Source organism: Sebastes fasciatus, chromosome 9 (assembly GCF_043250625.1).
Source record: "Sebastes fasciatus isolate fSebFas1 chromosome 9, fSebFas1.pri, whole genome shotgun sequence".
NCBI lineage: Eukaryota > Metazoa > Chordata > Actinopteri > Perciformes > Sebastidae > Sebastes > Sebastes fasciatus.
The window spans coordinates 33,020,594-33,044,395 of NC_133803.1; the positions used below are offsets into that span (position 1 = coordinate 33,020,594).

Below are 23,802 nucleotides of genomic sequence, written 5' to 3' on the forward strand. Positions count from 1 at the left end.
AAATAAGAGAATTAATACAAAGATTAAATAAAGAAGCAACTTAAAACAGAAATATAGTGACAGCCCCCTCATTTGCATAATGAGGCAGAATTACATAAAGAAAAGAATACAGAAATAAATAAGTTTGGGGGATAAATAAGGGGTGAAATGCAAGGGGAAAATTAAGCATAAATAAATAAATACATAAATAAATTCATACACTTAAAAATAAATATGAAATACATAAAAAATAACTGCAAAAATTTAAAAATTTAAAAATAAATTAAAAATAAATTAAAAAAATAATAAAATAAATGAACACATAAATAAATAAAAGGGAAAATTAAACAGAAGAGTAAATAAATAAGGGAATTAATACAAAGATAAATTAATAAATAAAGAAGCAAATTAAAACAGAAATATTGATTTATGTCACAATTTATCAATTAATTATTTGCTACACTTATTTTTTATATTATTTTGCTACATTTATTTATTGATTTATTTATCGAGTCATTTATTTATTTATTAATTTATTTTTTATTTTGGCAGGCTCCGACCTTTATAGTAGTTAATACACTGACTATAAGGATGTATATATATTGTACATGTAGCAGCGTCCTCATGCAGAAACCTTCGTCAGGTCAATCGGGAAAAGTTTTTTAATAATAAAATAAATAAAATAAATAAAATAAATAAAATAAATAAAATAAATAAAATAAATAAAATAAATAAAATAAATAAAATAATAATGGATCTGCCCTTTAAGTAATCAGCCGATAATACTCACATACTTTAACTTTAAGTAAGGTTTTAATGCAGAACCTTTACTTGTAGAGTATTTTCAGTGAGGTATTAGTACTTTAACATCAGTTAAGGATCTAAATACTTCTTCCACCGCTGCTTTTTTGGTTGTTAAAGTGCAGAATAACATCAAAACATTTAAAAAAGACACATTTCTGACGTTATTAAACTGATTCATTCTGCATCAGAGCATGTTTTTGCAAAATGATGCAATGACTCTGCTGCTCTCTCTTCTCTCTCCAAGTCTGTCAATTAGTGATAATGGACCCCATCGGCTGAGAGGAGACCACTCCTTCCCTCTCTACTCCCTCCCTCCATCACACACACACAACACACACACAACACACACACACTCTCTCTCTCTCTCTCTCTCTTTCTGTCTGTCTTTCTTTCTTTCTACCTCTCAGTCAGTAATAATGGAGCCCAGCAGTCCGAAGAAGATCCAGTTTGCTGTACCTCCGCTGCAGGGACAGCTGGACCCACAGGCCGCCGAACATGTGAGTCTATCTGGATGTACTGTATGTGAGTGTGCGTGTGAATATATGTGAGTGTGTGTGTGTGAATATATATGAGTGTGTGTGTGTGAATATATGTGTGTGTGTGTGTGTGTGTGTGTGAGTGAGTGTGTGTGTGTGTGTGTGTGTGAATATATGTGAGTGAGTGAGTGTGTGTGTGAATATATATGAGTGTGTGTGTGTGAATATATGTGAGTGAGTGTGTGTGTGTGTGTGTGTGTGTGTGTGTGTGTGTGTGTGTGTGTGTGGGTTCATGCATGTGAGGGCTGAATGGATCTCCTCTGTGTTATCTGGAATGTTCTGTGTGTGGGTGCAGACCAGCATGTGTGCAGAAGTCGGTCTATTGAGAACTGCTGTTTGTGTATCTGAGTGACAGCATGTGTGTTTAACGGGTCTGTCGTATTTGAGCCGATATGCATGTGACAGAGTTTACATTTGTGTGTTTATAGAGACTTAAAAAGGGAAAAACGCCCTAAACTCATCTCGTATTCCTGGAATATCTGTTAGTTTCAGTCTTTTAATCAAATATTATAAAAACTTTACTCTTAATATTAATAATCATAAATAAAGTTCCTTGTTTACTTCATAATTAGCTGATGATGTAAATGTGACCAACCAGAAAAGGTCATGTGACATGATGGGAGTTAAATTTATATATGCTGTCTCGGATGATCTGCAGATGATTGCAACGAGTACAGGGAGTGTTGAAAGACATTCTGGGAAAAACAGGATCTCTAACAAACTGATCTTTGCTCAAGGGCAGATTCATTATTTATATATTTTGAGGTTTTTATATCGTTCTGTAGCTTCCCAGTGATGTTTCTGATGAATTCAAATCCAAACATTCACAAAGAAAAGTGTTTCTGCATGATGACGCTGCTACATGTACAGTATATATACATCCTCATAGTCAGTGTATTAACGTCACATACAGTAACTTAGATGGCGGTCGGCGTGCGCCCAGTTTGCAGAAGCAGACAGGAGTACGAAAGTCACACAATAACACAAACAAACTAACCGATCGATGCAGTGGTAGACCAACAACTCCCGTGTTCTGAGAGGGAGAAATTACTGTTTTTGTGAATGGAGTCTGGTGGCTTTGAAGAGAGCGATGTAACGGCTCCAGTTCCCTGCTGGAAAGGGCTGTCTGACGGGGAGGAAAAGCTGTGAAAATATTAAAAATATAGCATATACTTAAACCGATATTGATTTTTTTTAGGTGGCTAAAATACGTTTTTCTGCTGCTCCCGTCCACAGCTGATTTATCGCTCTCTTCAAAGCCACCAGACTCCATTCACAAAAACAGCAATTCAACCTCTCAGAACACGGGAGTAAACATACAACCCCACTTCTTTCAGTTATTCCCAAACTGATCACAGCTACTGTGACTCAGCTAGTGCTAGCGTTCACATTATCCATAACCTTATTGATTAGCTTATGTGGTAACCTACGTTCTACTTTCTGCTAACGGCTGAGTTGGAGGAGCGAGGTGACAGAGAGCCCAATTTAACTCCTTAAATGTACAAAACACCACAGATGACTAAGAGTATTTAACGTGTAATTGTCCTTTGACTGATCTGGTAATGAACAGAGACAGATCCGAGCCCCTCTGTGTTGGAAACCGTCAGCATTAAGATAAAGTTTAGCGACGGTTTTATGAGAGAATACCATCTTGTAAACCGAGTCTCGCGTCCAGGATGGTGATGAACGTTTACATTCCTGCAGTGCGACGGTGTCGTTCCCTTCGTCTGAGAGCTGTTAAATCACAGTTAACTCTTTCTTGTGGTGCGATCACTGCGACTACAGGTCCTGTTTCTCATGTTAACCCTCACAAAAAGTAATATACTTTATTTAATAAGTATACTGATATCAATGTACTGGTAGTATACTTGTAATTGTACTACTTCAATACTTCTTGGGACTAAATTGGCCCACTTTCTGATTTATAACAGTATACTTTAAATAGACTTTAAATGTAAGAGTTAAACGTTGAGTACACAACTAGTTTACATCCTAGTTGTATTTTGTATTGCAACTATAATATGAACTATACTACAAGTGAACATTCAGGTATACTGTTAGTTTACTAGTTATATACTTGTACCCCAGTTTGTAGATAGTTTATGAAAGTACACTTTAAAGTATACTCTCTGTAAACTACTAGTTTAATCGTTTTTACTACAAGTATACTTGTAAGTTTTCTTTAAGCGAACTTATAGTACTTAGCCAAATGTACCAAATGTACTTAGACTTTTCAGTATAAGCCAAGTACACTTAGACTTTTCTGTATACTTGTCGGTATAAGCCAAGGACACTTAGGTATACTTTTGTTAAGTATATCTCTGATAAGTACATAAAAAGTAAACTGACAGTATACTCTCTTATTTTAAGTTTAAAAGAAGTACACTAATAGTACACTTGAATAAACTTCTTTTATGTAAGGGAATGTCAGGAAAATTAATTTAAAATGTTCTTTTAAATGTGCATTTTAAAAGAACGAGGCAGAAAATAAAAGTGAATTGAGTGGTTGATGTTGGTTTAGTAAATATACCATAAAGTACATGTTGTCCGTGCTATTCTCTCTATGTGTTACGGTGCAGTTTGTGGGAAAGTTATGCTTTAAAAAACATAAAAAGTTAAATAGGCTCTCAAACTTTAAGTGGGTAGTTATATTTTTAAGAGGCACTTTTAATGAATTAAGTTTCCACAAATTTACGGCGGGACAATTAGCTCCAGTTGGTAATTTTAATTAACTTTTATTTGGAAAATGAGCTGAATTTTGTATTTTTTTAAAGACTAACTGGGACATTTGTCAAATAGTCAAGACTGTCTCATCACGAGGGCTGTCAATCGATTAAAATATGTTAATCATGATTACAGTAAATTAAACATTGAGGGACAAAAAAGTCTTAAAAGGTTTTTGTTTTAATATATTAAGTAAAAATGTGAAACCTGTGTTGGATCAGAGCGCTGAAGGAAGTCTGACCAAGAACAAGAGATTTATTGATAATATGTTTGTGTGTTTATCTCAGATCCGTCGCAGAAGACCGACTCCGGCTACTCTGCAGATCTACAGACAACCTGGAGCAGGTGAGAGAGAAGAGAGGAGAGAGGGAGAGGAGGAGAGGAGGAGAGAGAGAGAGAGAGAGAGAGAGAGGAGGAGAGAGGGAGAGGAGGAGAGAGGGAGAGTTAGAGCTGAAAGGCAGCAGATATAATGGAACCTTTATTAGATTTGTGCTGCAGCTTTTGTAAAGTGATCTCAGTGTTCAGAGCGGACTGATGGATGCCTAAAGTGTGTGTGTGTGTGTGTGTGTGTGTGCGTGCGTGTGTGTGTGTGTGTGCGTGCGTGTCGGCTCTCAGCTCTTATAAATCTCTCCACAGGAACTGACTGATTGAATAATCGGCCTGATGCCACTTTGTGAGCTCAGCTCTTTTGATGCAGGTTCCAATATAGTTGTAAAGACGCTTTCTTACAGCATGACGTCACGATTACGTCACAGTAATAACTAAAGGCTGAACAAAGGAAAGACTGGAGGCAAACACCAATCAGTATTATAAACAAGTGTTTGCCATAGAGCTTATTTTTTTCTCGGCCCAATGATTTGGGTCAAGAAACACTTTTTTTTTTAGATTTTCATTATTTACATTTTTCAGTAATATACCCACTGACAATCAGTCAGTAGAGTGGAAACCAGCTGGCAGCTGTACAAACAAGAAGTGACCCTTCATAGCCTTAAAACAAAGAAGATCAACATGAACAAGAAGTGCAGATGTTTTCAGTATTTTACTGAAATAACTATTGCTGTCAATCGATTAAAGTAAACGTGATGAATCACAAATTAATCGCACATTTTTATCTGTTCAAAATGAACCTTAAAGGGGAGATTTGTCAAGTATTTAATACTCTTGCAAATGTATGTATATATCACAAAACAATGACAGATATTGTCCAGAAACCCTCACAGGTACTGCATTTAGCATAAAACAATATGCTCCAATCATAACATGGCAAACTGCAGCCCAACAGGCAACAACAGCTGTCAGTGTGTCAGTGTGCTGACTTGACTATGACTTGCCCCAAACTGCATGTGATTATCATAAAGTGGGCATGTCTGTAAAGGGGAGACTCGTGGGTACCCATAGAACCCATTTACATTCACTGATCTGGAGGTCAGAGGTCAAGGGACCCCTTTGAAAATAGCCATGACAGTTTTTCCTCGCTAAAATGTAGCATTAAGTTTGGAGCGTTATTTAACCTCCATCACGACAAGCTAGTATGACATGGTTGGTAACGATGGATTAATCAGGTTTTGTAGTTTCATATGATACCAGGATCTTCACTCTAGCTTTAAAACTGAGCCCACGACAACCTCAAAATCACAAGCGTTACCAAACTTTGACAGCCCTAGAAATAACGTTTGACATTTTCTGTAAGTATTCCACTTTAAGGGACATTTAAAGGAAACCTCTGGGAATCATGTTTGGTTTTCCTTAAAGATACTTCCTCTGATTTAGTTTTATTTATCTCAGAAACAGGTGGACAGTGGATGCTTTGAAGCAGCTGAGATTGAAAACATCAACATTGAGCTTGAGAGGAATTTGGGAGCCTCACTGAAGTTTATTTTCACTCAATCCCTCAAACACTCACTAGAGCACCACATGTGGATTAATACGCCGCTGAAAATAATCCCCAACAAATGCACTATTTATTCCTGTTTGTAAAATACGATATATATTAAAACTACAGTGACCAGCGGCTTTAGGAGATTATTTACCTTTTTTATTTTTTAATTAAACTATACATTTTTAAAAGATTTACATCTTCAGTAGGAACCAATGGGCTTGAGGCTGAGAGCCACAAACAAGCTGAGGAAGTTTATTTATTTTTAATTCCTTCCTTATTATTACCACCTAATTATTTATATTCAAACATATGTATTATAATCTTACTTATTTTTATTATTATTAATTTATTTAAGAAGTTATTAATATTATTATGACTATTTCTATTATGATTATTTCATCCTTTTTGTTTTTTTTTGTTATGTTTGTTTTGTTTGTTATGCATCATGTGAAGCTCTGTATCACCTTTTCTTAGTAATTTCTTAGGTATTACTCCAACTGTTCTTATCATTGTTGTACCACCTGTAAAGTCACTGCTGTTTTGGTTTTTGCAATTAAAAAAATAAATAAAATAAATAAAATAAATAAAATAAATAAAATAAATAAAATAAAATAAATAAAATAAATAAAATAAATAAAATAAATAAAATAAATAAAATAAATAAAATAAATAAAATAAATAAAATAAATAAAATAAAATAACCAGCAAAATAAAGTCACTGCTGTTTTGTATTTGCAAATAAAAATAAATAAAATTAAATAAACTTACCAGCAAAAAAAATAAAAAAGAAGTTACTAAGTATTGACAGTTGTTTTTTCCTCTCTTAGTGGGATTTGTTGACAATAAAAAAAGTAGAATATTAAGAATATAAAGAGTGAGTTAATACACTTTTGTTCCAGAATAAAATTCTGAAAGCCAGAAATCGTAGCCAAGTTTCCTCAATGAGAAAGAGGAAAAATAATATTAAAGCCCACTCCTCCCTACTACGACCCGACGTGACTGATGTGATATCATCTATAAGACTGAGAAACAGACTCACTCACACTGTTCATGATCTGTGAGCTCAAAAAAACATCTGTTGTGCAGATTTGGAAGCGGCGATGTGCCAACAAGTTATAAAAAATGATCTACTGATAAATCAATAAAAACAGAGAGAGCTCAAAGCTGCTGTCTCATCTCTCTCTGCAGATGTTGGAGATCAAAACAACGCCAGCGGAGACTCACAGGTTCGTAGAAACGTTTCACAATCTGCTGCTTTAGAGGAGCGTAGGGGAATAGACTTCTAATTTAAGGTTTCATATTCACACTGTTACGACCTCATCATTTATTATTATTCACATGTGCAATACTGATTTAACTGTAAAATAATGTGTGCAATAATTCCACTGTGCAATACTGTCATTAATACTGCATTATGTAATACTGTACAGTCAAGTTATACTCTTATTTATACCGTTCTGGCTTTTATATTAACACACTTCTCAGCATTTTGTATTTACTTATTTTCACTGTGGTCATTTGTTATATATTGCATGCCTTAATGCAAATATTATTTCATATACTTATATTATTTTTTTAATTTTAGTATTTATATTTCTTTACATATATTGGGTTTATATTGTAGCATTATATACATAATTTACATGTAACATACTGTTTATTTCTATTTTCTTACATTTCTTTATGTTAATAATTAGAGCAACTGTAACGCCTCAGTTTCCTGCCGGGTATCAATAAAATATATCTGATATAAAATCAACAAATAACAAAATGTATATAATTATCTCTTTTAAAATGTGGACTATGTTATCTAAACTCTGACATTTGACTTTTAACTGTTTAATATCAGACTGATTTCTCAGAGGAGGTGAAATACATTTGCCTTGTGCTGATTAAACTCTGATTATAAACAGTTAAAGATGTTTTAAAATAATGTATTAGTCTCTTGCACTCTCATTTCTTGAGATCTCTTGCGATTAAAAGGTCAAAGCAGACAGACGGACAATCTGCCAGATAAATGAAGGTTTGTCTGGAGAGTCGATATAATGAGATCAGGAAGGACGACGTCTCCTGTTGGATATTTGTTTTTATTTATAAGTAACTGAACAGATCCATTGTTTTTACATTATATATTATAAGTACGTTACTTGGCTTATAATATCTTTAAATCATTCTTGTTACACTGATGTGTGAGTGGTTTGCTGTACTGTGTTAAATCAGATTATAACGTTATTCATCTCTTCTGTTCTGCAGGCTTCAGACTCCTCTCAGAGGAAGCAGAGCACCTTCGCCCCGCCCACCATGAAAGGTAAACAAAACCGTTTTCAGCCGGGTCGCCTGTGATTTTTGCAAAATGTGCACAAAGTCTGAACATGAATAAAAGATGCTCCGTGCACGGCAGAGCGGAAGAAATCTATTTCCCCCCGAGGAGATGATTATGAGGAGCATTTACGAGGTGCATCTCAGGTCAGCCCCGTCTCCTAAAAAACTACGTTCCCATACAACAAAATCCAGGCCTCTTTATCCTTGAAAATCCAAGAGATGTGATGTCATGCGTGCTCGCGAGTGCTTTTATTTTCAGCTTCGCTACAGGGCTAACAGTGTGCAACCATAGCGAACGTTTGGTTAGAAATGGAGTCCGCTTACACCAACAATGCTCGTTCACATCTACGTAGTGCGAGCACAAGCACGAGCGCAAGCGACCAGACTCTGATTCTGATTCTTCCACAGAGTCTCTTTAACATAACTATAGTTTTACAACATTGTTCCCAATGTTTTCATGCATGAAAAGACCCAAAATGAACACTGTAAGCGGACTACTTGATTACTATAAGCCATCCATCTTCAACCGCTTATCCGGGGTCGGGTCGCGGGGGCAACAGCTCCAGCAGGGGACCCCAAACTTCCCTTTCCCGGGCCACATTAACCAGCTCTGACTGGGGGATCCCGAGGCGTTCCCAGGCCAGAGTAGAGATATAATCTCTCCACCTAGTCCTGGGTCTTCCCCGTGGTCTCCTCCCAGCTGGTCGTGCCTGGAACACCTCCCAAGGGAGGCGCCCAGGAGGCATCCGTGCTAGATGCCCGAACCACCTCAACTGGCTCCTTTCGACGCAAAGGAGCAAGGACTCTACTCCGAGTCCCTCACGGATGACTGAGCTTCTTACCCTATCTCTAAGGGAGACGCCAGCCACCCTCCTGAGGAAACCCATTACTATAAGCGAATTATTTAAACAGCGTTTCTAAAGGAATGATTCTGTCCCAAGCTTCACTGGACATCCCGACAGCAATCAATAAATCAAATGCTCTAACAAAAATAAAGAAGAAATCCGGTATCTGTGGCTGTCGGAGGACTGAAATAAACCGGTCCAATCATTTCACTCGGCCCAAATGTAATGAGTGGACAGTAGTCATGTTCGTTGTTCACGTTCATAATGATAATTCTAGGGGAGTGTCTTTGAACGGAGGCCTGAAGGGACGGATTGTCAGTGTTGATGACTAGCTGACTTTCTCTCTAGATGTTGGAGCTACTTTCATTGGAAAAGAGTTGGCAACACACTGGATCATTTTTAAATATTTAGTTTACTCTTGCTAGTTTCTCCAGATCGCCCATCCTGCCTTTAAGCCAAACCATGATGTTTTATTATTTTACTAAACCTAACCAAGTAGTTTCGTTACGTTTTTTTGTTTCGTTTCAATTTACAACGTAAACCACGTGTTTAAATCGGTTTAAAACTGTGACCGTAATCCGGGAGAAAATACGTTTCCCTCAAAACTTAACTGAGGATACAGTTTAGTTGTACGGGAACGTAATCTTGTAGAAGACAGAGTTGAGAAGTCCGTCTGCAATTTGCTGTTTTAACAGTAAAATGGATAAAACGGTGCAGAGATGAGAATATTTGCAGCAAATGACGCCAGTTTTTACCGTACCGAGAATCAGTTGCATAAGTGTCTGTAAAGTAAATATCTGTGAAGAGGTCTCAGAGCAAGGAGACGGGAATAATCTGTCCACTGATGGTGCGTTATATAAAAACATTGCATGTCTTTCACGCTAAATATCTTTTAATTCTGGCTCATTAACTACAGACGCGTCTTCTGTCCTTCAGAAGTTACATGCAGTTAGAGCCGATTTAAGATGTGACCGGAACAACAATCAGCGTCTTGTTGGAAAACATCTTTCAATAATCAGTAAATGTATGTGAATATATGATATTTGCTCAGAGCCATTAATCCTCTGACATTACATCACACTTCAGTAAGATACTTTATGTACTTTAAGCTCTGTAAAGTCGTGCTCTGCTGGGTTTCTTGCAGCTGTGAACACACCCATCTGCTGCTTCCTCTTCTCAGTTTCAGCTCCTCTATATGTTGAAGTTCTGTTTGTTTGGTTTCATTGAACGTTTTACCCCCACTTCTGTTTTTCTTTTAGTCTTCAGTGTTTGTCAGTCTCAGATCTGTAGGTTCAGCTGCAGGGTGACGGGGGATGGGGATAGTGGCGTTGGGACGGCAGTGGGACGGCGGGTACTTCTGATGGTTTACATATCTAGTTTTAGTTTGTCTCAGAAGTATGTAGCTACATCTACATACAAAATACATGGTTGGAAAACTGTGTAGGAATGGCCATAATGTTTAATCTTCATGTTAATTTGGTGTTTGATGTGAAGCAATTACAGCGTAGCGCCGTCTCCTGGAACATCTGATACATTTCTGTGGTTTAATGTCACGAGAGTTGATGGAAATTCACGGCGTCTGCTTTTTTTCTTGATATATTATAGATAAAAAAAAACTTGTGTAATGTAATCGCCAGAAGTAAAAAGCTAACGTTAGGCTATTAATGAACTACACCACCGAGGTCACATGAGCACGAGTATAAACAACGAGGCTGTAAAGGAGAACGAGTCGGCGCGATGGCGTTTAGTTGTCTCATTTAGACGCTTGTTAGCAACCGCCTTTTTATGTAAGGGATAATGTACAGCGAGCCGGTCATTGTTGTGAAAGAAGCAAAGCTGAGGGGTCTCTTATCATCACCCTGAAGGGGATTCTTCCACAACAATGACCGGCTCGCTGTACATTATCCCGCTTATTACACGGCTACTTACTGAAGAAATCAATATTTTGACACAAAAACGGTCCGCCAGAGTCCGACATCTGAACTGCGCCCATAGCAACGGTCTGTTATACATAGCAACGGTCTGTTATACATAGCAATGGTCTGTTATACATAGCAACGGTCTGTTATACATACACGGTCTGTTATACATAGCAATGGTCTGTTATAGAAAAATACCAGACTGCAGAACGCCATGATTGACCAATCAGAATCGAGTATTCAACACAGCTGTGTACTAAAGACACATAAAAGCTTCAAAATTCACCAGTAGGATATTTATTGATGGATTTTATGTAGGACAAAACGCTAAAATCTAACTAAAAACCCATTGACCTCCAGATGAGGGAACAGGAAATGCGTAGTCATTTCTGTGTTTTAGGACTCATTCCTGTAAGACTCTATTATTATTTTATTAGTGGTAGTAGACTTTTGGGTGTGCAGGATATGTAAGATAAGCGTATGGTCTCAGTTGTGATCTTCTTTATTTGCTCAGCTTTCATCTTCAGTGTGTCAACAGAGCACCTGTCTGGTGGTTTTTATCTCTAAAAGACTTTTGTTGTTGTCATTTTGTTATCATCTCCTGAACTGAATCAATTATTAAACGGTTACGGGGTCCAGAGGAAGCCGCGCTGCTACAACAACAGTTTAGAGAGGCCTTCATATTCACTACAGAGTGTGTATTAGACTTCATATACGTGTGTACGTGAGACAGAGGACTCTACTTCAGTCTGCAGGAAACCGTGCAGGTTTTGAGGGCAAAGCAAACAGGAAGACAAACATAGTGTATAATATACGTGTGTGTTTGCAGAGCCCTCTAGCAGTGAACGCAACGCCGAGTTCCAGGAAGTACAGACAGTAAAAGCTTTTCTTTTATTGATCCCGTCTGAGTGTGTGTGTGTGTGTGTGTGTGTGTGTGTGTGTGTGTGTGTGTGTGTAGACCAGTTAGCTAATAGCCTCGTGAGTAACTGCCGACGCACCAGGTGCTTACATTTACATACCGTAGGATCAGAAAATAAAGTCTTTGGTTTATTAATCTGATTAGAACTGCAACTAACGAGTATTTTCTAGATTAATCGATTAACTGCTTGGTCTATAAAACGTCAGAAAATAATGAAGAAATGTCCATCCCAGTTTCTCAAAGTCCAAGGTCATGTCTTTAAATGTTTTGTCCATCCAAAACCAAACGATATTCACTTTAATATGATATAAAACAGATGGAAGCAGGAAAAGGAGAAGTTGAAAACAGCATTCTCTGCCATTTTTGCATGAAAAAATACTTTATCCAATAATTGATTATCACTCATCGATTAGTTTGTTGCGGCTCTAAATCTGATTATGTTTTATTATTCTCACACATTGAAGACGAAAAGCTGTTTTTATTTAAACTTATAAGGCCTTTCAAGTTAATTTTAAGCAGACCTTGGTAGCATTAACGTAAATATTAATTCTCTGTAGGCTCATGATGCAGAGTTTGGACAGACATCTACGAATCAAACTGAATAAAAAACTGGTTCGAGAGGAACTAGGAACTAACAAGAAAAGTACTACCTTAAAAACTTGCATTGTTAATAGATCTATGGCTCTTTTTGGTTGGATCCATTTTACGGTTTAGTGAGAAGTACGGATAGTTACCACGGAAAGAACATTGGAGTTTGGTAGCATACAATTTTTTTTTATAGTACATCAACCTTCTTCCCTGAACAAACTGCTAAACACCTACAGGTGAGACAGACTTCTCAGACGTCGTCCCCTCGAGGCTCCTGGGAGATTTATGTTGAATACAAGATGTCAGTGAAAGCTACTGAACTGTTTTGTTACCCTTCAGTTTTGTCTTCTAGTTTTCTCGTTCAGTTATAATTTTTGACTTACAAATTAATTTTAGTTTTGTTAATTTAAGCTTTTCCTGCTTATCAGGTCATTAAATGGGCGTTATCAGTGGTTATCAGCCTCATAGATATGGGTCAGAAGGGGCCTGCTATACCTACTAGTAGGTTTTTAATCATCAAAGAAGGAATAACAGAAGACGACAGCGACCTCTAGCGACCGCCATGTTGCTCCGTCATGTTTCTACAGTAGCCCAGAATGGACAAACACGGGCTCAAGAGAGTCTTTTGCATTTTTACGTTACCTGAAGGCCACCGTAGTTCTTCGACATGTGAAACCGTGGTACCGCCAGCCGACGTCTTCCGTTACTAATATGGTAAGGATGGCCTCTGAGTGAGGCAAACAGCGTTACAACTGTTTTGCACTCGGCGGCTCACGTTACCGCAGTCTTGGAGAGGGAGGAGTGAGCGGAGGGGTTGGTTGCAATCTGCAACCACACCACCAGACGCCGCCAAATCCTACACGATGAACCTTTACTAAGTGGTTTTGTTGCCTAAACAAGTTGTTTGTGTTCAAAACTTAATGTTTCAGTCAGTTTGACGTGTTAGAAAGTGTTGCTTTTAAGTTTCACTTTTACAACATAGTAGGTATAGTAGGTCCCTACTGACCCACATCTATGAGGCTGATAACGACTGATAACGCACATTTAATGAGCTGATAACAGTCGAATCGGGCGTCTACCATTGCGACGTGTGTGTAGTTCTCTCGTCTCTCCGCTAGAGGTGCTCTTCTCTCCTCAGAGCTTCAGCTGGGGGTGGAGCAGCACCTTCTGGGGGCGGGGCTCTGTGACACAGACGGCCAGATGAGCCCAATCACAGCGCAGCTCTATGCCCACGCCTCCCTGTGGGCCAATCACAATGGGCCAGAGGAAGCCAATGGGAATGAGGCGAGTCTGCTGTTAGCAGCCAATCAGGAGAGAGGAGTGGCAGAGAGCAACAGTTCAGGGGGTAAACTGCTTTTTAAGACGGATAAACGTACACACTTCTTTAAACGGCAGTATACTACAAAATAAATCAGATTTTGTCACATTTACAGTAGTACTACAACTGCAACTAAAGACCATACTTAACTAAATTTAGAGTTATTGCATGGAAGTAGGGAATATTATCATATTAGGAATAAAGGTGGAATATTAGTGTGCATGTAAACGTAGTCATTGAATCAAATGATTGTCAAATTCTGCAGCTTTAAGGAGCTTTTTAGTCTCTTTGTTACGCCTGAGCTGCTTTTATCATCCGCTGCAGGCCGCTGCTAAACCCTCCGTACACTACAACTACCATAGATACAAAATACATGGCATTAACATTTACAATTTCTTAAAAAATAAACACTGCCGCACACATACACACCCAGTCTTACTAATATGTTCCATAATAACAGTCTATATGCTGTAAATCTAACTACTAACAGCACTAACTCCTCTTTCTTCTCCCTCTCTTGTGGCTTTGCATGATCTTTCCATCCTCTTCTACCCCCCCCCCTTCCTCGCTCTCCCCCTCTTTCTCAGATTTGTCACGTGACAACACAAAGGAAGCGTCCAGTCCCGACTCCGTCTCCCGATAGCCACCTTCACCCTCTTCCATCTCTTTGTCTCTCAGTAACCAACTTTCCCTCCTCTTACTCACTGCTGTTCATCTGATCCCACTAACTAACACGAACACACTGCTTCACATAAATACTGTATGTTTCCTCGCTCTCTTCCACGCACACAGAGGTTTTAGTTAAATGTACTAAATCAGTCTAAATTTAAATTCCGCTAGGCGGCGTCGGTGAGGTTTTGCTTGTGTAGAAATGGCTGTGAATAAAGATGCATTATATTGAAACATTTACTGAATGTTTGAGTCTTCTTCATCCTTTAGGGAAAGTCTTTCTAGATCGTTTAAAATCGTCTATTTTTAAGCTAAATCTTGTTGCAGTCATTTCCGTTATCAACCATGGAAGAAATAACCACTGTTGCTGCTTTGTACATGTTGTGGAAGTCCCAGATGTGTCAGAAAACCGAATGCCGTCGTGTCTGGGTTCATAACGTCACCCGGCGGCGAGCTATATTCACATACAGTGCCATCGCACTGACTGTATCTAGCAAGCCACGTCGCTACTGCGGTATGAACCCAACATAAACAGACTGTGCTGTGATTTAATTAAAACAAATGGATCAAAATGATGCTGAAATAACTACATAATGATGTTGATTTGTAAAATATTCATGCTTTGTCAAGTCTGTCTGCAAGACGACAAGCAAACAACTTTTAAAATGCTTGTTTTCTGAATGGAGTTTGGTTCGATCAGTGCCAGGCTATGCTAACATTGTCCTGGTTCGGACTCCTGGTTCGTGTTGTTGTTTCATAAATATAGGCGCAGCTCATGAGCATGCTTGAGCATATTTTTTTTATGCTAAATGCAGTACCTGTGAGGGTTTCTGGACAATATCTGTCATTGTTTTGTGTTGTTGATTGATTTCCAATGACAAATATATACATACATTTTGCATAGAGCAGCATATTTGTCCACTCCCATGTTGATAAGAGGATTAAATACTTGACAAATCTCCCTTTAAGGTACATTTTGAACAGATAAAAAAAATTGATTAATTTGCGATTAATATCAATTAACTATGGACAATCATGCGATTAATCTTAACACTAAAACTAATAGTAACGATGTCCTAATTTTGTTGACGATTTTGATGTTTGAATAAAGTTACTACGTTGAAGAATGTGGAACTAGTGAAAGCGGTGGAGGAATAATAAACAAGAAGAACATGTAGGAGTTGAATGAATTGTAGTAAAACTCTGATTGTTACCTTAAAAAAATGTGCCATATAAACCAACCGGGGTTAGAGTTTGAGATTGGGACAACCATTAAGAGATTAAAACATTTAGAGTATAAGATTAAAGTAAGAGGACATGTTTTGTCTGTGTGCACCATTTACGCAGCAATAAATAGCTTTAAATTCCTGCCTTCATCACATCTGGGTGACCCGACTGTTTGGAGATCAACATCCTGTTACTGCGTTTCACAGCTGATGTGTATCTGTGTGTTTGTGAATGAGTCGACTTGTCCTGCAGTGTTTTTATCACGTGGATCTGAGAGGAAAGAAACGAATGGGATTCACCATGATAGCTGGTAATCTTCTGTTTTTTTCCATCAGACCTATGATCACAGTACGCATGTGTTTTCAATACTTTGGATTAAATTGTTTTATTCATGTCGTGCTTTCCATCATAGAGAAATATAATTCTTTTTTCCCAGCCTGTTTCCAGCTCTTCTTCAAGGATTTAGCAGGTATTTCCTGTTGATGCTGCGACCAACGTGCAGCTGGAAAGAGGATTTATTAGAGGGACTTTGTGCTGCCTACAGGGCCTTAGTTTTATTTTGTAAACGTCCTGAACCATTTCAGTTAATGACAGTGTTTAAGTATGGAGGACGAAACCTGCCCAAAACAAAAACAAATGAATAAATAAATGACTCGATAAATAAATAAATATGTCATTAAATGTAGCAAAAATAATATTAATTGATCAAATCATCGAGGATGAAGACTGGAGTTGATAAGCAGAAGCAGTAATGCACCCTGACCCCTTGATGACACACAGCTCCCTCATTTGCATAATGAGGCAGAAATGCATAAAGAAATGTAAAAAGAAAAGAATACAGAAATAAATAATTAAGTTTGGGGGAATAAATAAGGGGTGAAATGCAAAGGGAAAATTGTGCAGAAATAAATAAATAAATGCATAAATACATTTAAAAATAAAAAAATAAAAATTCCAAAATAAATAAAAACTAAATACAAAAATCTAAAAATGTACATAAATAAATGGGAAAATTAAACAGAAGACTAAAACAAATAAGGGAATTAATAAGATAAATAAATAAGCAAATTAAAACAAATATTAATTTACGTCCCATTTTATCAATTAACTACATTTATTTTTAATATTATTTTTGCTATATTTAATGACATATTTATTCATTCATGGAGTCATTTATTTATTTATTTTAGATTTTGGCAGGTTCTGTCTTCCATATTTGAGTACATACTGTGACTCAGGATAAGTTTATCATGTTTTATAAGGTTTGTTTTGTTTGAAAAGTAATTAAATTGATATTAACATTTTGAATGGTTATTGGCAGGTATTACAGCAAAATAGCAAGTTAAAACTGGCTTTGTTATTTTAGATTTACAATATTGCTTTCACTTTATTTTTAGTTTCTTTCATTGTCATCACTTTACCTGTCAATTTCTAAATCTGGTGGTGGTGGTGTACAGGTGGGGTAGCGTGACACTGGCGTCCATCTCAAGTGTAGTACCTACAACAATACATGATAATAACATTTGTTTTGTGTGTAATCCATTCATTGGTGTTAATTTGTGTGTGTAGGTAAGCTGAAAAGTGCCGTACCCGAGGAGGAGGAGGAAGCCAACCTTCAGGACGGCTGATCCAGGAGAGGAAACCTCAGCACATATTCTGGACAAACCCAACAGACTCTGGCGTCCATCATGAGTGTCGCACCTGCAAGACAAGACATCGATCAGTGGGAGAGTTTATTGAGACAGCAGTTAACGTTTAATTAGAGTAAAAGGTAAAGAAACGAGTCAAACCAGCAGCTTCACTCTTCATGAACTGGAAACAGCTCACTTTAACTCATTCAGCTCAACATGACTCCACACAAACCGTCACTAATATATATAACAGTTATCTTTGTTTGTCCTGTAGTAGTTTATAAATAAGGTGGAGGTATGATTTCAGGCCTTTAACCAAAGCAGCAGACTGATAACTCACTGCCATCACAACAGTTAACATCAATAGGGAATGTGATGTCACCGACAGCAAGACGGATATTTTTGTAGGATAAAGGTTAATTGTGCCGTCCGCTGGCTGTTTACTACAAATGTCAAAAGATAACACAAAACACTGCACAGTAAATAAGATTCAAAATTGTAGTATATAGCCTATAGTTTACAGTCAGACACAAAGGTAGGCTAACGTTACGGATTTCATTTTACGAGATACCGGTAGATTAAATATGCAGTGTTAGCTGACGTTTTGTTGGTATTCCGTTAGAGTAACATTAGCGAGCTTATCTTTGTCTGGATGATCGTGTAGTTGGCATTTGGCTTGTAGATCTTAAAGGTCCCATATTGTAAAAAGTAAGATTTTCATGTCTTTTATAGTATAAAGCAGGTTTAAGTGCTATATAAATAATGTGAAAGTATCAAAGCGTTCAATATACAGAGAAACACACAGCAGCCTGTATTCAGAAACTGTGCGTTTTAAACAAGCCGTTAGTATTTCTGTCCATTTGTGATGTCACAAAAATACAATATTTAGACCCTTGACACAGATTTAAATGTAAAGATTTTAAATGTGTCCCAGTTTATTCCTGGTTGCAGTGCATGTTAATGCCATCAGCTGAGAGGAGGTACAAATGGACCCAAACTGTTGCTTAGCAACACAATTCTGTTACAATTCCATCAAAGACAGAGAGTAAATACAGGTATATACAGGTATATTCAGGCAGACAGGATGAGGACAATAACGTTTTTTTTTAACATTACAGCATGTAAACATGCTCTATTAGAAACACAAAATACAAGTATGAACCAGAAAATGAGCACGATATGGGACCTTTAATGCTTAATCCACTCGCTCTTATCACAGCGTAGGGAAGCACATTGCTATCCCCAGATAAGTGACGACTTTGTGTGGCTCATTTTCTGTAACCAGTGTAGCATGAAAGCATGGTGGAAGTTATCTAGTTAGCTGGTTACAGAAAATGAGCCAAACAGCGGGCTGGTGGCTTGGGTCAGTTCCTCGACCTAAATCCCCGCCACGACAAGTTTCCGGCGAGCCGTGTCCACACTTTACGATCTCCCTGACGTGTGTTGTCACCATAACAATTAACAACAATCGCCATTCTCTTTTGTACTGATCAAATAACAGTGAAAAAACAGATCAAAGTCTACTCTATTGTTTCTATAAGCTAACTGCCAGCTTGCTTTCTAATGACTGTAACCGTCACATCTCACTGTTATAACGCAGGTTTTTGTGTACTGGTCCTGATCCAGGACCAACACATTACCTATGAGGTGATACGTTACAACTTCACTATAACCAAAGAACGTTTTATTGCCAAGAAGTGAAAGTCAATTGTTGGTTTTATTGCAACGTCAGCGCCCAGCAGCAGAGCTACGCTTCCGCCATTTTGGACTGAAAGCGACTAGCAGACGCCAGTAAAATGTCCACATAAAAAGTAAAACAAAATTATTTCTATTTTATTGTCATATTATACTGACATGGCCTGTGTTGAACAATAAAATATTATAAATATAATAAGACATTTCAGTCCAAAATGGCGGCTGCGACTGTTGCTAAACGTCTGCGTTGTTTCCCTCATCACCAAGTTTTCAGAATATCTACTGAGTGATCAGGAATTCACAGGTGATTGACACGACAGTAACACCTGTAAAATATACTGTAGGTATTGGAATACCTACTATTACCTATTATTGAAATAAATGTAATGCAATAAATACCACAATAGTAGACATTTTTTTACTGCAGATGTTTTAACATTGATGGGGTTATCATTAATGTTATGAGTCTGTAAGATCGTATTTGATTATAAAGGTGAACACCTTTATAATAGGTTCTTGTTTTTCTAACATTTTGAGTTTCACAATATGGAATTTGCCATTTAATTGTCTTCGCAGGCTGTTTTACTACTTTTACAGATGTTATATGCAAAGTGAAATATCTGTTTACAGTTGATCAGCACAGCTTTTGACTAATTTTTTAAATAAACTGAATTTGGGTTATAAATCAATTAGTTCAATCTATTTTTATTGAATCAACTGATTCATGTTTTATCTTTTTTTCTATTCTGTATATGTAATCTTGTTTGTCACATTAACAGCAATAAAATGTCAGCATTGATTTTTAAACAGATTATAGAATATATAATGTCGATTATATTGTAATGTTTAAGTTTAACACAACTTATCCGTCCTTCTAGTATTGTTATTAGTTTTCTTGGGGTGCCCTCTGGTGGCTTCTGTAGGACACTGTAGTCATAGGTTAGTGTTTTTGTAATTCTCTGACATAATGGGACAAATACTAATAATTGTTTAATTAAAGCCTAAAGTAAAATACATATTTGACAATTAAGTAACACAGTGTATATATACACTTTAAGTTGAAGTAATGCACCAGGGAAAAACAGATTTTTACAAGCAAACGGTGTTCGACGTTGGAAGCCGGAAGGTATTTGTACTGTAATAAGTTAAGTATTGACAAATTATTTAATTACAAAACCAACAAGATCTAATATTTGTAGTATATAATTATTATGTTTGTTTTGGAATAGTTGTTTAAGTTTAAGTGACTAAGCGGTCTGTTGTTATACAGGAACAAACAGGGATAGACTTATTTAAAGGTCACCTGATGGTTCTTATTACAATAATTATATTCTGAAGTGTTGTCACTTACCTGTTTTCACTTCGCCGAGGCCTCGTGCACGAAGCAGCGCCACACACTCACAGCTCAGCTCTCACACAGCCCTAAAGTTTATTTTATTCATGTCATTTTTAAGTTACACGGTGGAATCAGGAACAGAAAAAAAGAAGAGGTTAGAAAGAAAACAGCAATCATTCCACATCAAAATGCATCCACAGATCTGTCCTGCTCATAATGCACACCACTGACAGTAGAAAGACGACATGTAATCTACTGTAATGTCCTGTACGGATGCTACATGCTTCCAGATGTTAAGTGCTAGGTAAACAGTGTGCAGTATGAGCTCCCAGACAGCGTCCTGGTTGTTAGTGATACATTAGCAGAGGGCCGGCATAAAGGGAGTTTGTGTCTCGATATGAAGCCCTTCGCCTTGATTTGACAAAAAAAATCTAAATAAATCACTGTAAAAGTCGTCCACCTGTCCTAAAAGGTCCCGTGAAAAGTTCATTGAAGGAACCGCAGTTTACAAATCCAGTGAAAACATCACCAAGAGTGTAGATATATACATTTATTTTTTGTCTTATTGCAGCTTCAGGTTTTTGTGGAAGTTCTACGGTCAATCACTTGTTTCTCTGTGGAGGAATCGGTTGCTTTAATTGCTCCTGTTAAAGTTAATACTAAGTAGAGATGTTCCGATACCATTTATTCCTTACCGATACCTGAACCGATTTCCGGTTAAACAAGTTCTGGGTTAATAAATAATGTTATTGTGTCGGTGCGTAGACTGGCGTACTTGCCAATACCAGATACCGAATATTAGGCAGTATTGGACGCATTTCTAATACTGGTATCGGAACAACTCTAATACTAAGAAGAAATGTTCCGATACCATTTTTTCCTTCCAGATCGGTCAATACCGAGTACCGATCCGATGTCAACTTAGCTTGGCAACACTAGTGCCACTCCTCCCAACGGAAGCGTTAGGGTTATGTCCGAGTTAATTTCCTCTGTGAAATTCTCCTCGCTCTGACTACCGTTACTCTCTCCACTAGCACCGCACTGTTGTTGTTTGCAATTGTCACGTGACAAACTACCTGTAATCAATTCTTCTTCGCTGCTTTAAAACAGTAGTTGCCAGTGGCAGCCATGATGGACCCAGGCCGGCAGCACAGTGAAGACTGCTGTTTTGGAGCGGCGAAGTAGAATTGGTACTCGCCGATACCCGAAACCAAATGTTGGGCAGTATCTGACACATTTCTGATACTGGTATCGGTATGCTAACAACTCTATTACTAAGTAGAGATGTTCCGATATCATTTTTTTCCTTCCCGATATCGATTCCGATACCTGAACTTGTGGCATCGGTCGTTACCGAGTACCGATCCGATGGCCACTTAGGTTGGCAACACTAGTGCCACCCCTCCAAACGGAAGCCTTACATACTGGACATATTGCCGTTTTACACCGCACTGTTGTTGTTTGCTATCGTCATGTGACAAACTACCTGCAGTCAGTTCTCCTTCGCTGCTCTAAAACAGTAGTAGTAGTGGCAGCTGTGATACCTCCAGGGCAACAGCAAAGTGAAGGCTACTGTTCTGGAGCGAAGAAGAAGAATTGAGTTTCTGGGTTAATAAATTACGGTATCGTATCGGTGCATAGACTGACGTACTCGCCGATACTGAATTTTAGTCAGTATTGGACGCATTTCCGATATTGGTATCGGAACAACTCTAACACTAAGACATTTATCTAAGGTGGTGGACCCTCAACAGCTGCTGTAAAGGTGCCTTTGAGCAAGGCACTGTTCCTGCTTCAGTAGGGCCTGTTGGTGAACAGCACTACAAGGCTGCAACTGTAAAAAATTTGACGGAGAAAAGCAAAAACATTTCCCTCGACGATGGAAGATGAATCCTCTTTTCAGAAGCCATTCTGCAAGAGATCATATAAATTATATTTTGCATTACCGGCTTGTTCATTTATACTTTACACACCACTGGAGAAAAAAATAAACAAAGAGTAGCACCTACTGGACATTAATAGAGAGGCAAAGTCCCGCCTCTTCTGGTGGACCACCATGGGACCATAGCCGTTGACTACCGTTCATATTTTATCTGAAATAATGTCCCGTGGCGGTCCACCAGGAGGGACGGGACTTCCCCTCTCCATCAGAGAGAGTTGACTAACAACAGCTGTGAGGAATATTTGCTCCACGCCTCTACCGTAGTATTACTGCAGTACTTTATTTAAAGTTTGTTCCCGCTGTAAAAGGTTGTGTGTAAACCCCCCGTTCTGTTAACCGAGCTGCCGGAAGAGTCAGGCGCCTTGTTTTCCCCATCGTCCAAACATTATTAACACCCCAAACACTCCAACCACTTCCAAGCCCTGATACACAACTTTTAGTGTCAACACATTTGGCAAATCGTCATAAAAATAACAAAAACATAAACATTAAAAACAGACGAGTTCAGTTTCACATCAAAGTAGAATACAGATATTATATCTTTACCCACAAAAAAGTTCAAGTTACGACTAGCTTGAAAAAAGAAAGAAAACATCACCATGTTATACAAGAGAGAGAGTGTTTGTGTTCACTATGAAATGTTGAGATTAGTGTGTATGTCGTATATATATCTGCTCAGGATGTCTGTCAGTGTGTGTATACAAGTGTAAACTTACATTAACAAGCAACAAGTCTTTCATTATCAACAGGAATCCTCCTCCGGAAAAGAAAAAAAAACTAATCACATCATTTTTCATTGCATTCCCAAAATAAGCATCCAAATCCACCACATAGAAGTTGTCACTAAAAATCTCAAATCTTTCATCGAAAAAAAAAGAAAAAGAAAAAAGAAAATAATATTTTAGTGTCAACTATATATATACTATATATTTATATTTTTGTTCTTTTATACCAACCAAACATCTGGTATATTACGAGTTGCTATGGTAATGGTCCCTGGCAACATCATGAAAAAGTACAATGATTAAAATAAAGACACTGATCCCCCAACTTCATCCAGCTAGTGTGTGTTTCTGTTCATATTCAATTTAGGGTTTTTGTGCACTGAATTGTGGGTGTGTTTTTTTGTACGTTCTTTTGGCGTTTAGTGCGTTTGTTCTGTAGTTAGAGTGATTTTATTTTGTCTGAATAGTACGTTGAGGCATTGTAGGCATAGTTTAGTGTGTTTAGTTTGTATTTAGTTTATGCCGTTAGTGTGTGTTTATTGTTGCTGTGTGTGTGTGTCTATATATACGAGCATCGGCGCTCTGATGGTAGACGAAGTGTCTATTGTGTGTCTATGCGTTAGCACTGATGCTCTGTTTATAGACGGCGTGGTAGGCGTTTCGCAGCAGGACGTAGGGGAAACAGGACTCCAGCAGGTCCATGGTCAGGAAGGGAGACTCCTGCACAATCTGAAACACAACAGA

At 37.7% G+C, this 23,802-nt stretch overlaps 2 protein-coding genes and 1 long non-coding RNA gene across 14 annotated transcripts in view; 1 reads left to right on the forward strand and 2 right to left on the reverse strand.

Annotated features, from left to right (window-relative positions):
• Positions 1–17,228, reverse strand: part of LOC141774583 (uncharacterized) — a 35,227-nt gene extending 17,999 nt beyond the window's left edge. For both annotated transcript variants that reach the window (XR_012595381.1, XR_012595380.1), the window contains exon 1: positions 17,151–17,228. This is a non-coding gene — a long non-coding RNA (uncharacterized LOC141774583). The remainder of the gene's footprint in view (positions 1–17,150) is intronic.
• On the forward strand, positions 988–19,744 carry LOC141774582 (protein phosphatase 1 regulatory subunit 1C-like). 4 transcript variants are annotated; one of them, XM_074647362.1, is made up of 6 exons: positions 989–1,280; positions 4,331–4,388; positions 7,111–7,148; positions 8,176–8,230; positions 13,654–13,860; positions 14,421–14,742. In XM_074647362.1, exons 1-6 carry the CDS (start codon positions 996–998, stop codon positions 14,474–14,476), a joined length of 699 nt encoding a protein of 232 aa, XP_074503463.1. In that variant the 5' UTR covers positions 989–995; the 3' UTR covers positions 14,477–14,742. The 4 variants fall into 4 exon arrangements, 3 of the variants coding, with proteins under 3 accessions (XP_074503462.1, XP_074503463.1, XP_074503464.1); XR_012595379.1 differs by lacking the exons at positions 13,654–13,860; positions 14,421–14,742 and adding exons at positions 17,299–18,757; positions 18,902–19,744 and having other exon boundaries at positions 1,074–1,280; XM_074647361.1 differs by having other exon boundaries at positions 988–1,280; positions 13,654–14,742.
• Positions 19,745–22,594: 2,850 nt separating this feature from the next.
• Positions 22,595–23,802, reverse strand: part of nckap1 (NCK-associated protein 1) — a 36,633-nt gene continuing 35,425 nt past the window's right edge. For all 8 annotated transcript variants that reach the window (XM_074647354.1, XM_074647353.1, XM_074647349.1 and 5 more), the window contains one exon: positions 22,595–23,787. In XM_074647354.1, coding sequence (XP_074503455.1) covers positions 23,671–23,787 — 117 coding nt within the window. In that variant the 3' untranslated portion in view covers positions 22,595–23,670. The remainder of the gene's footprint in view (positions 23,788–23,802) is intronic.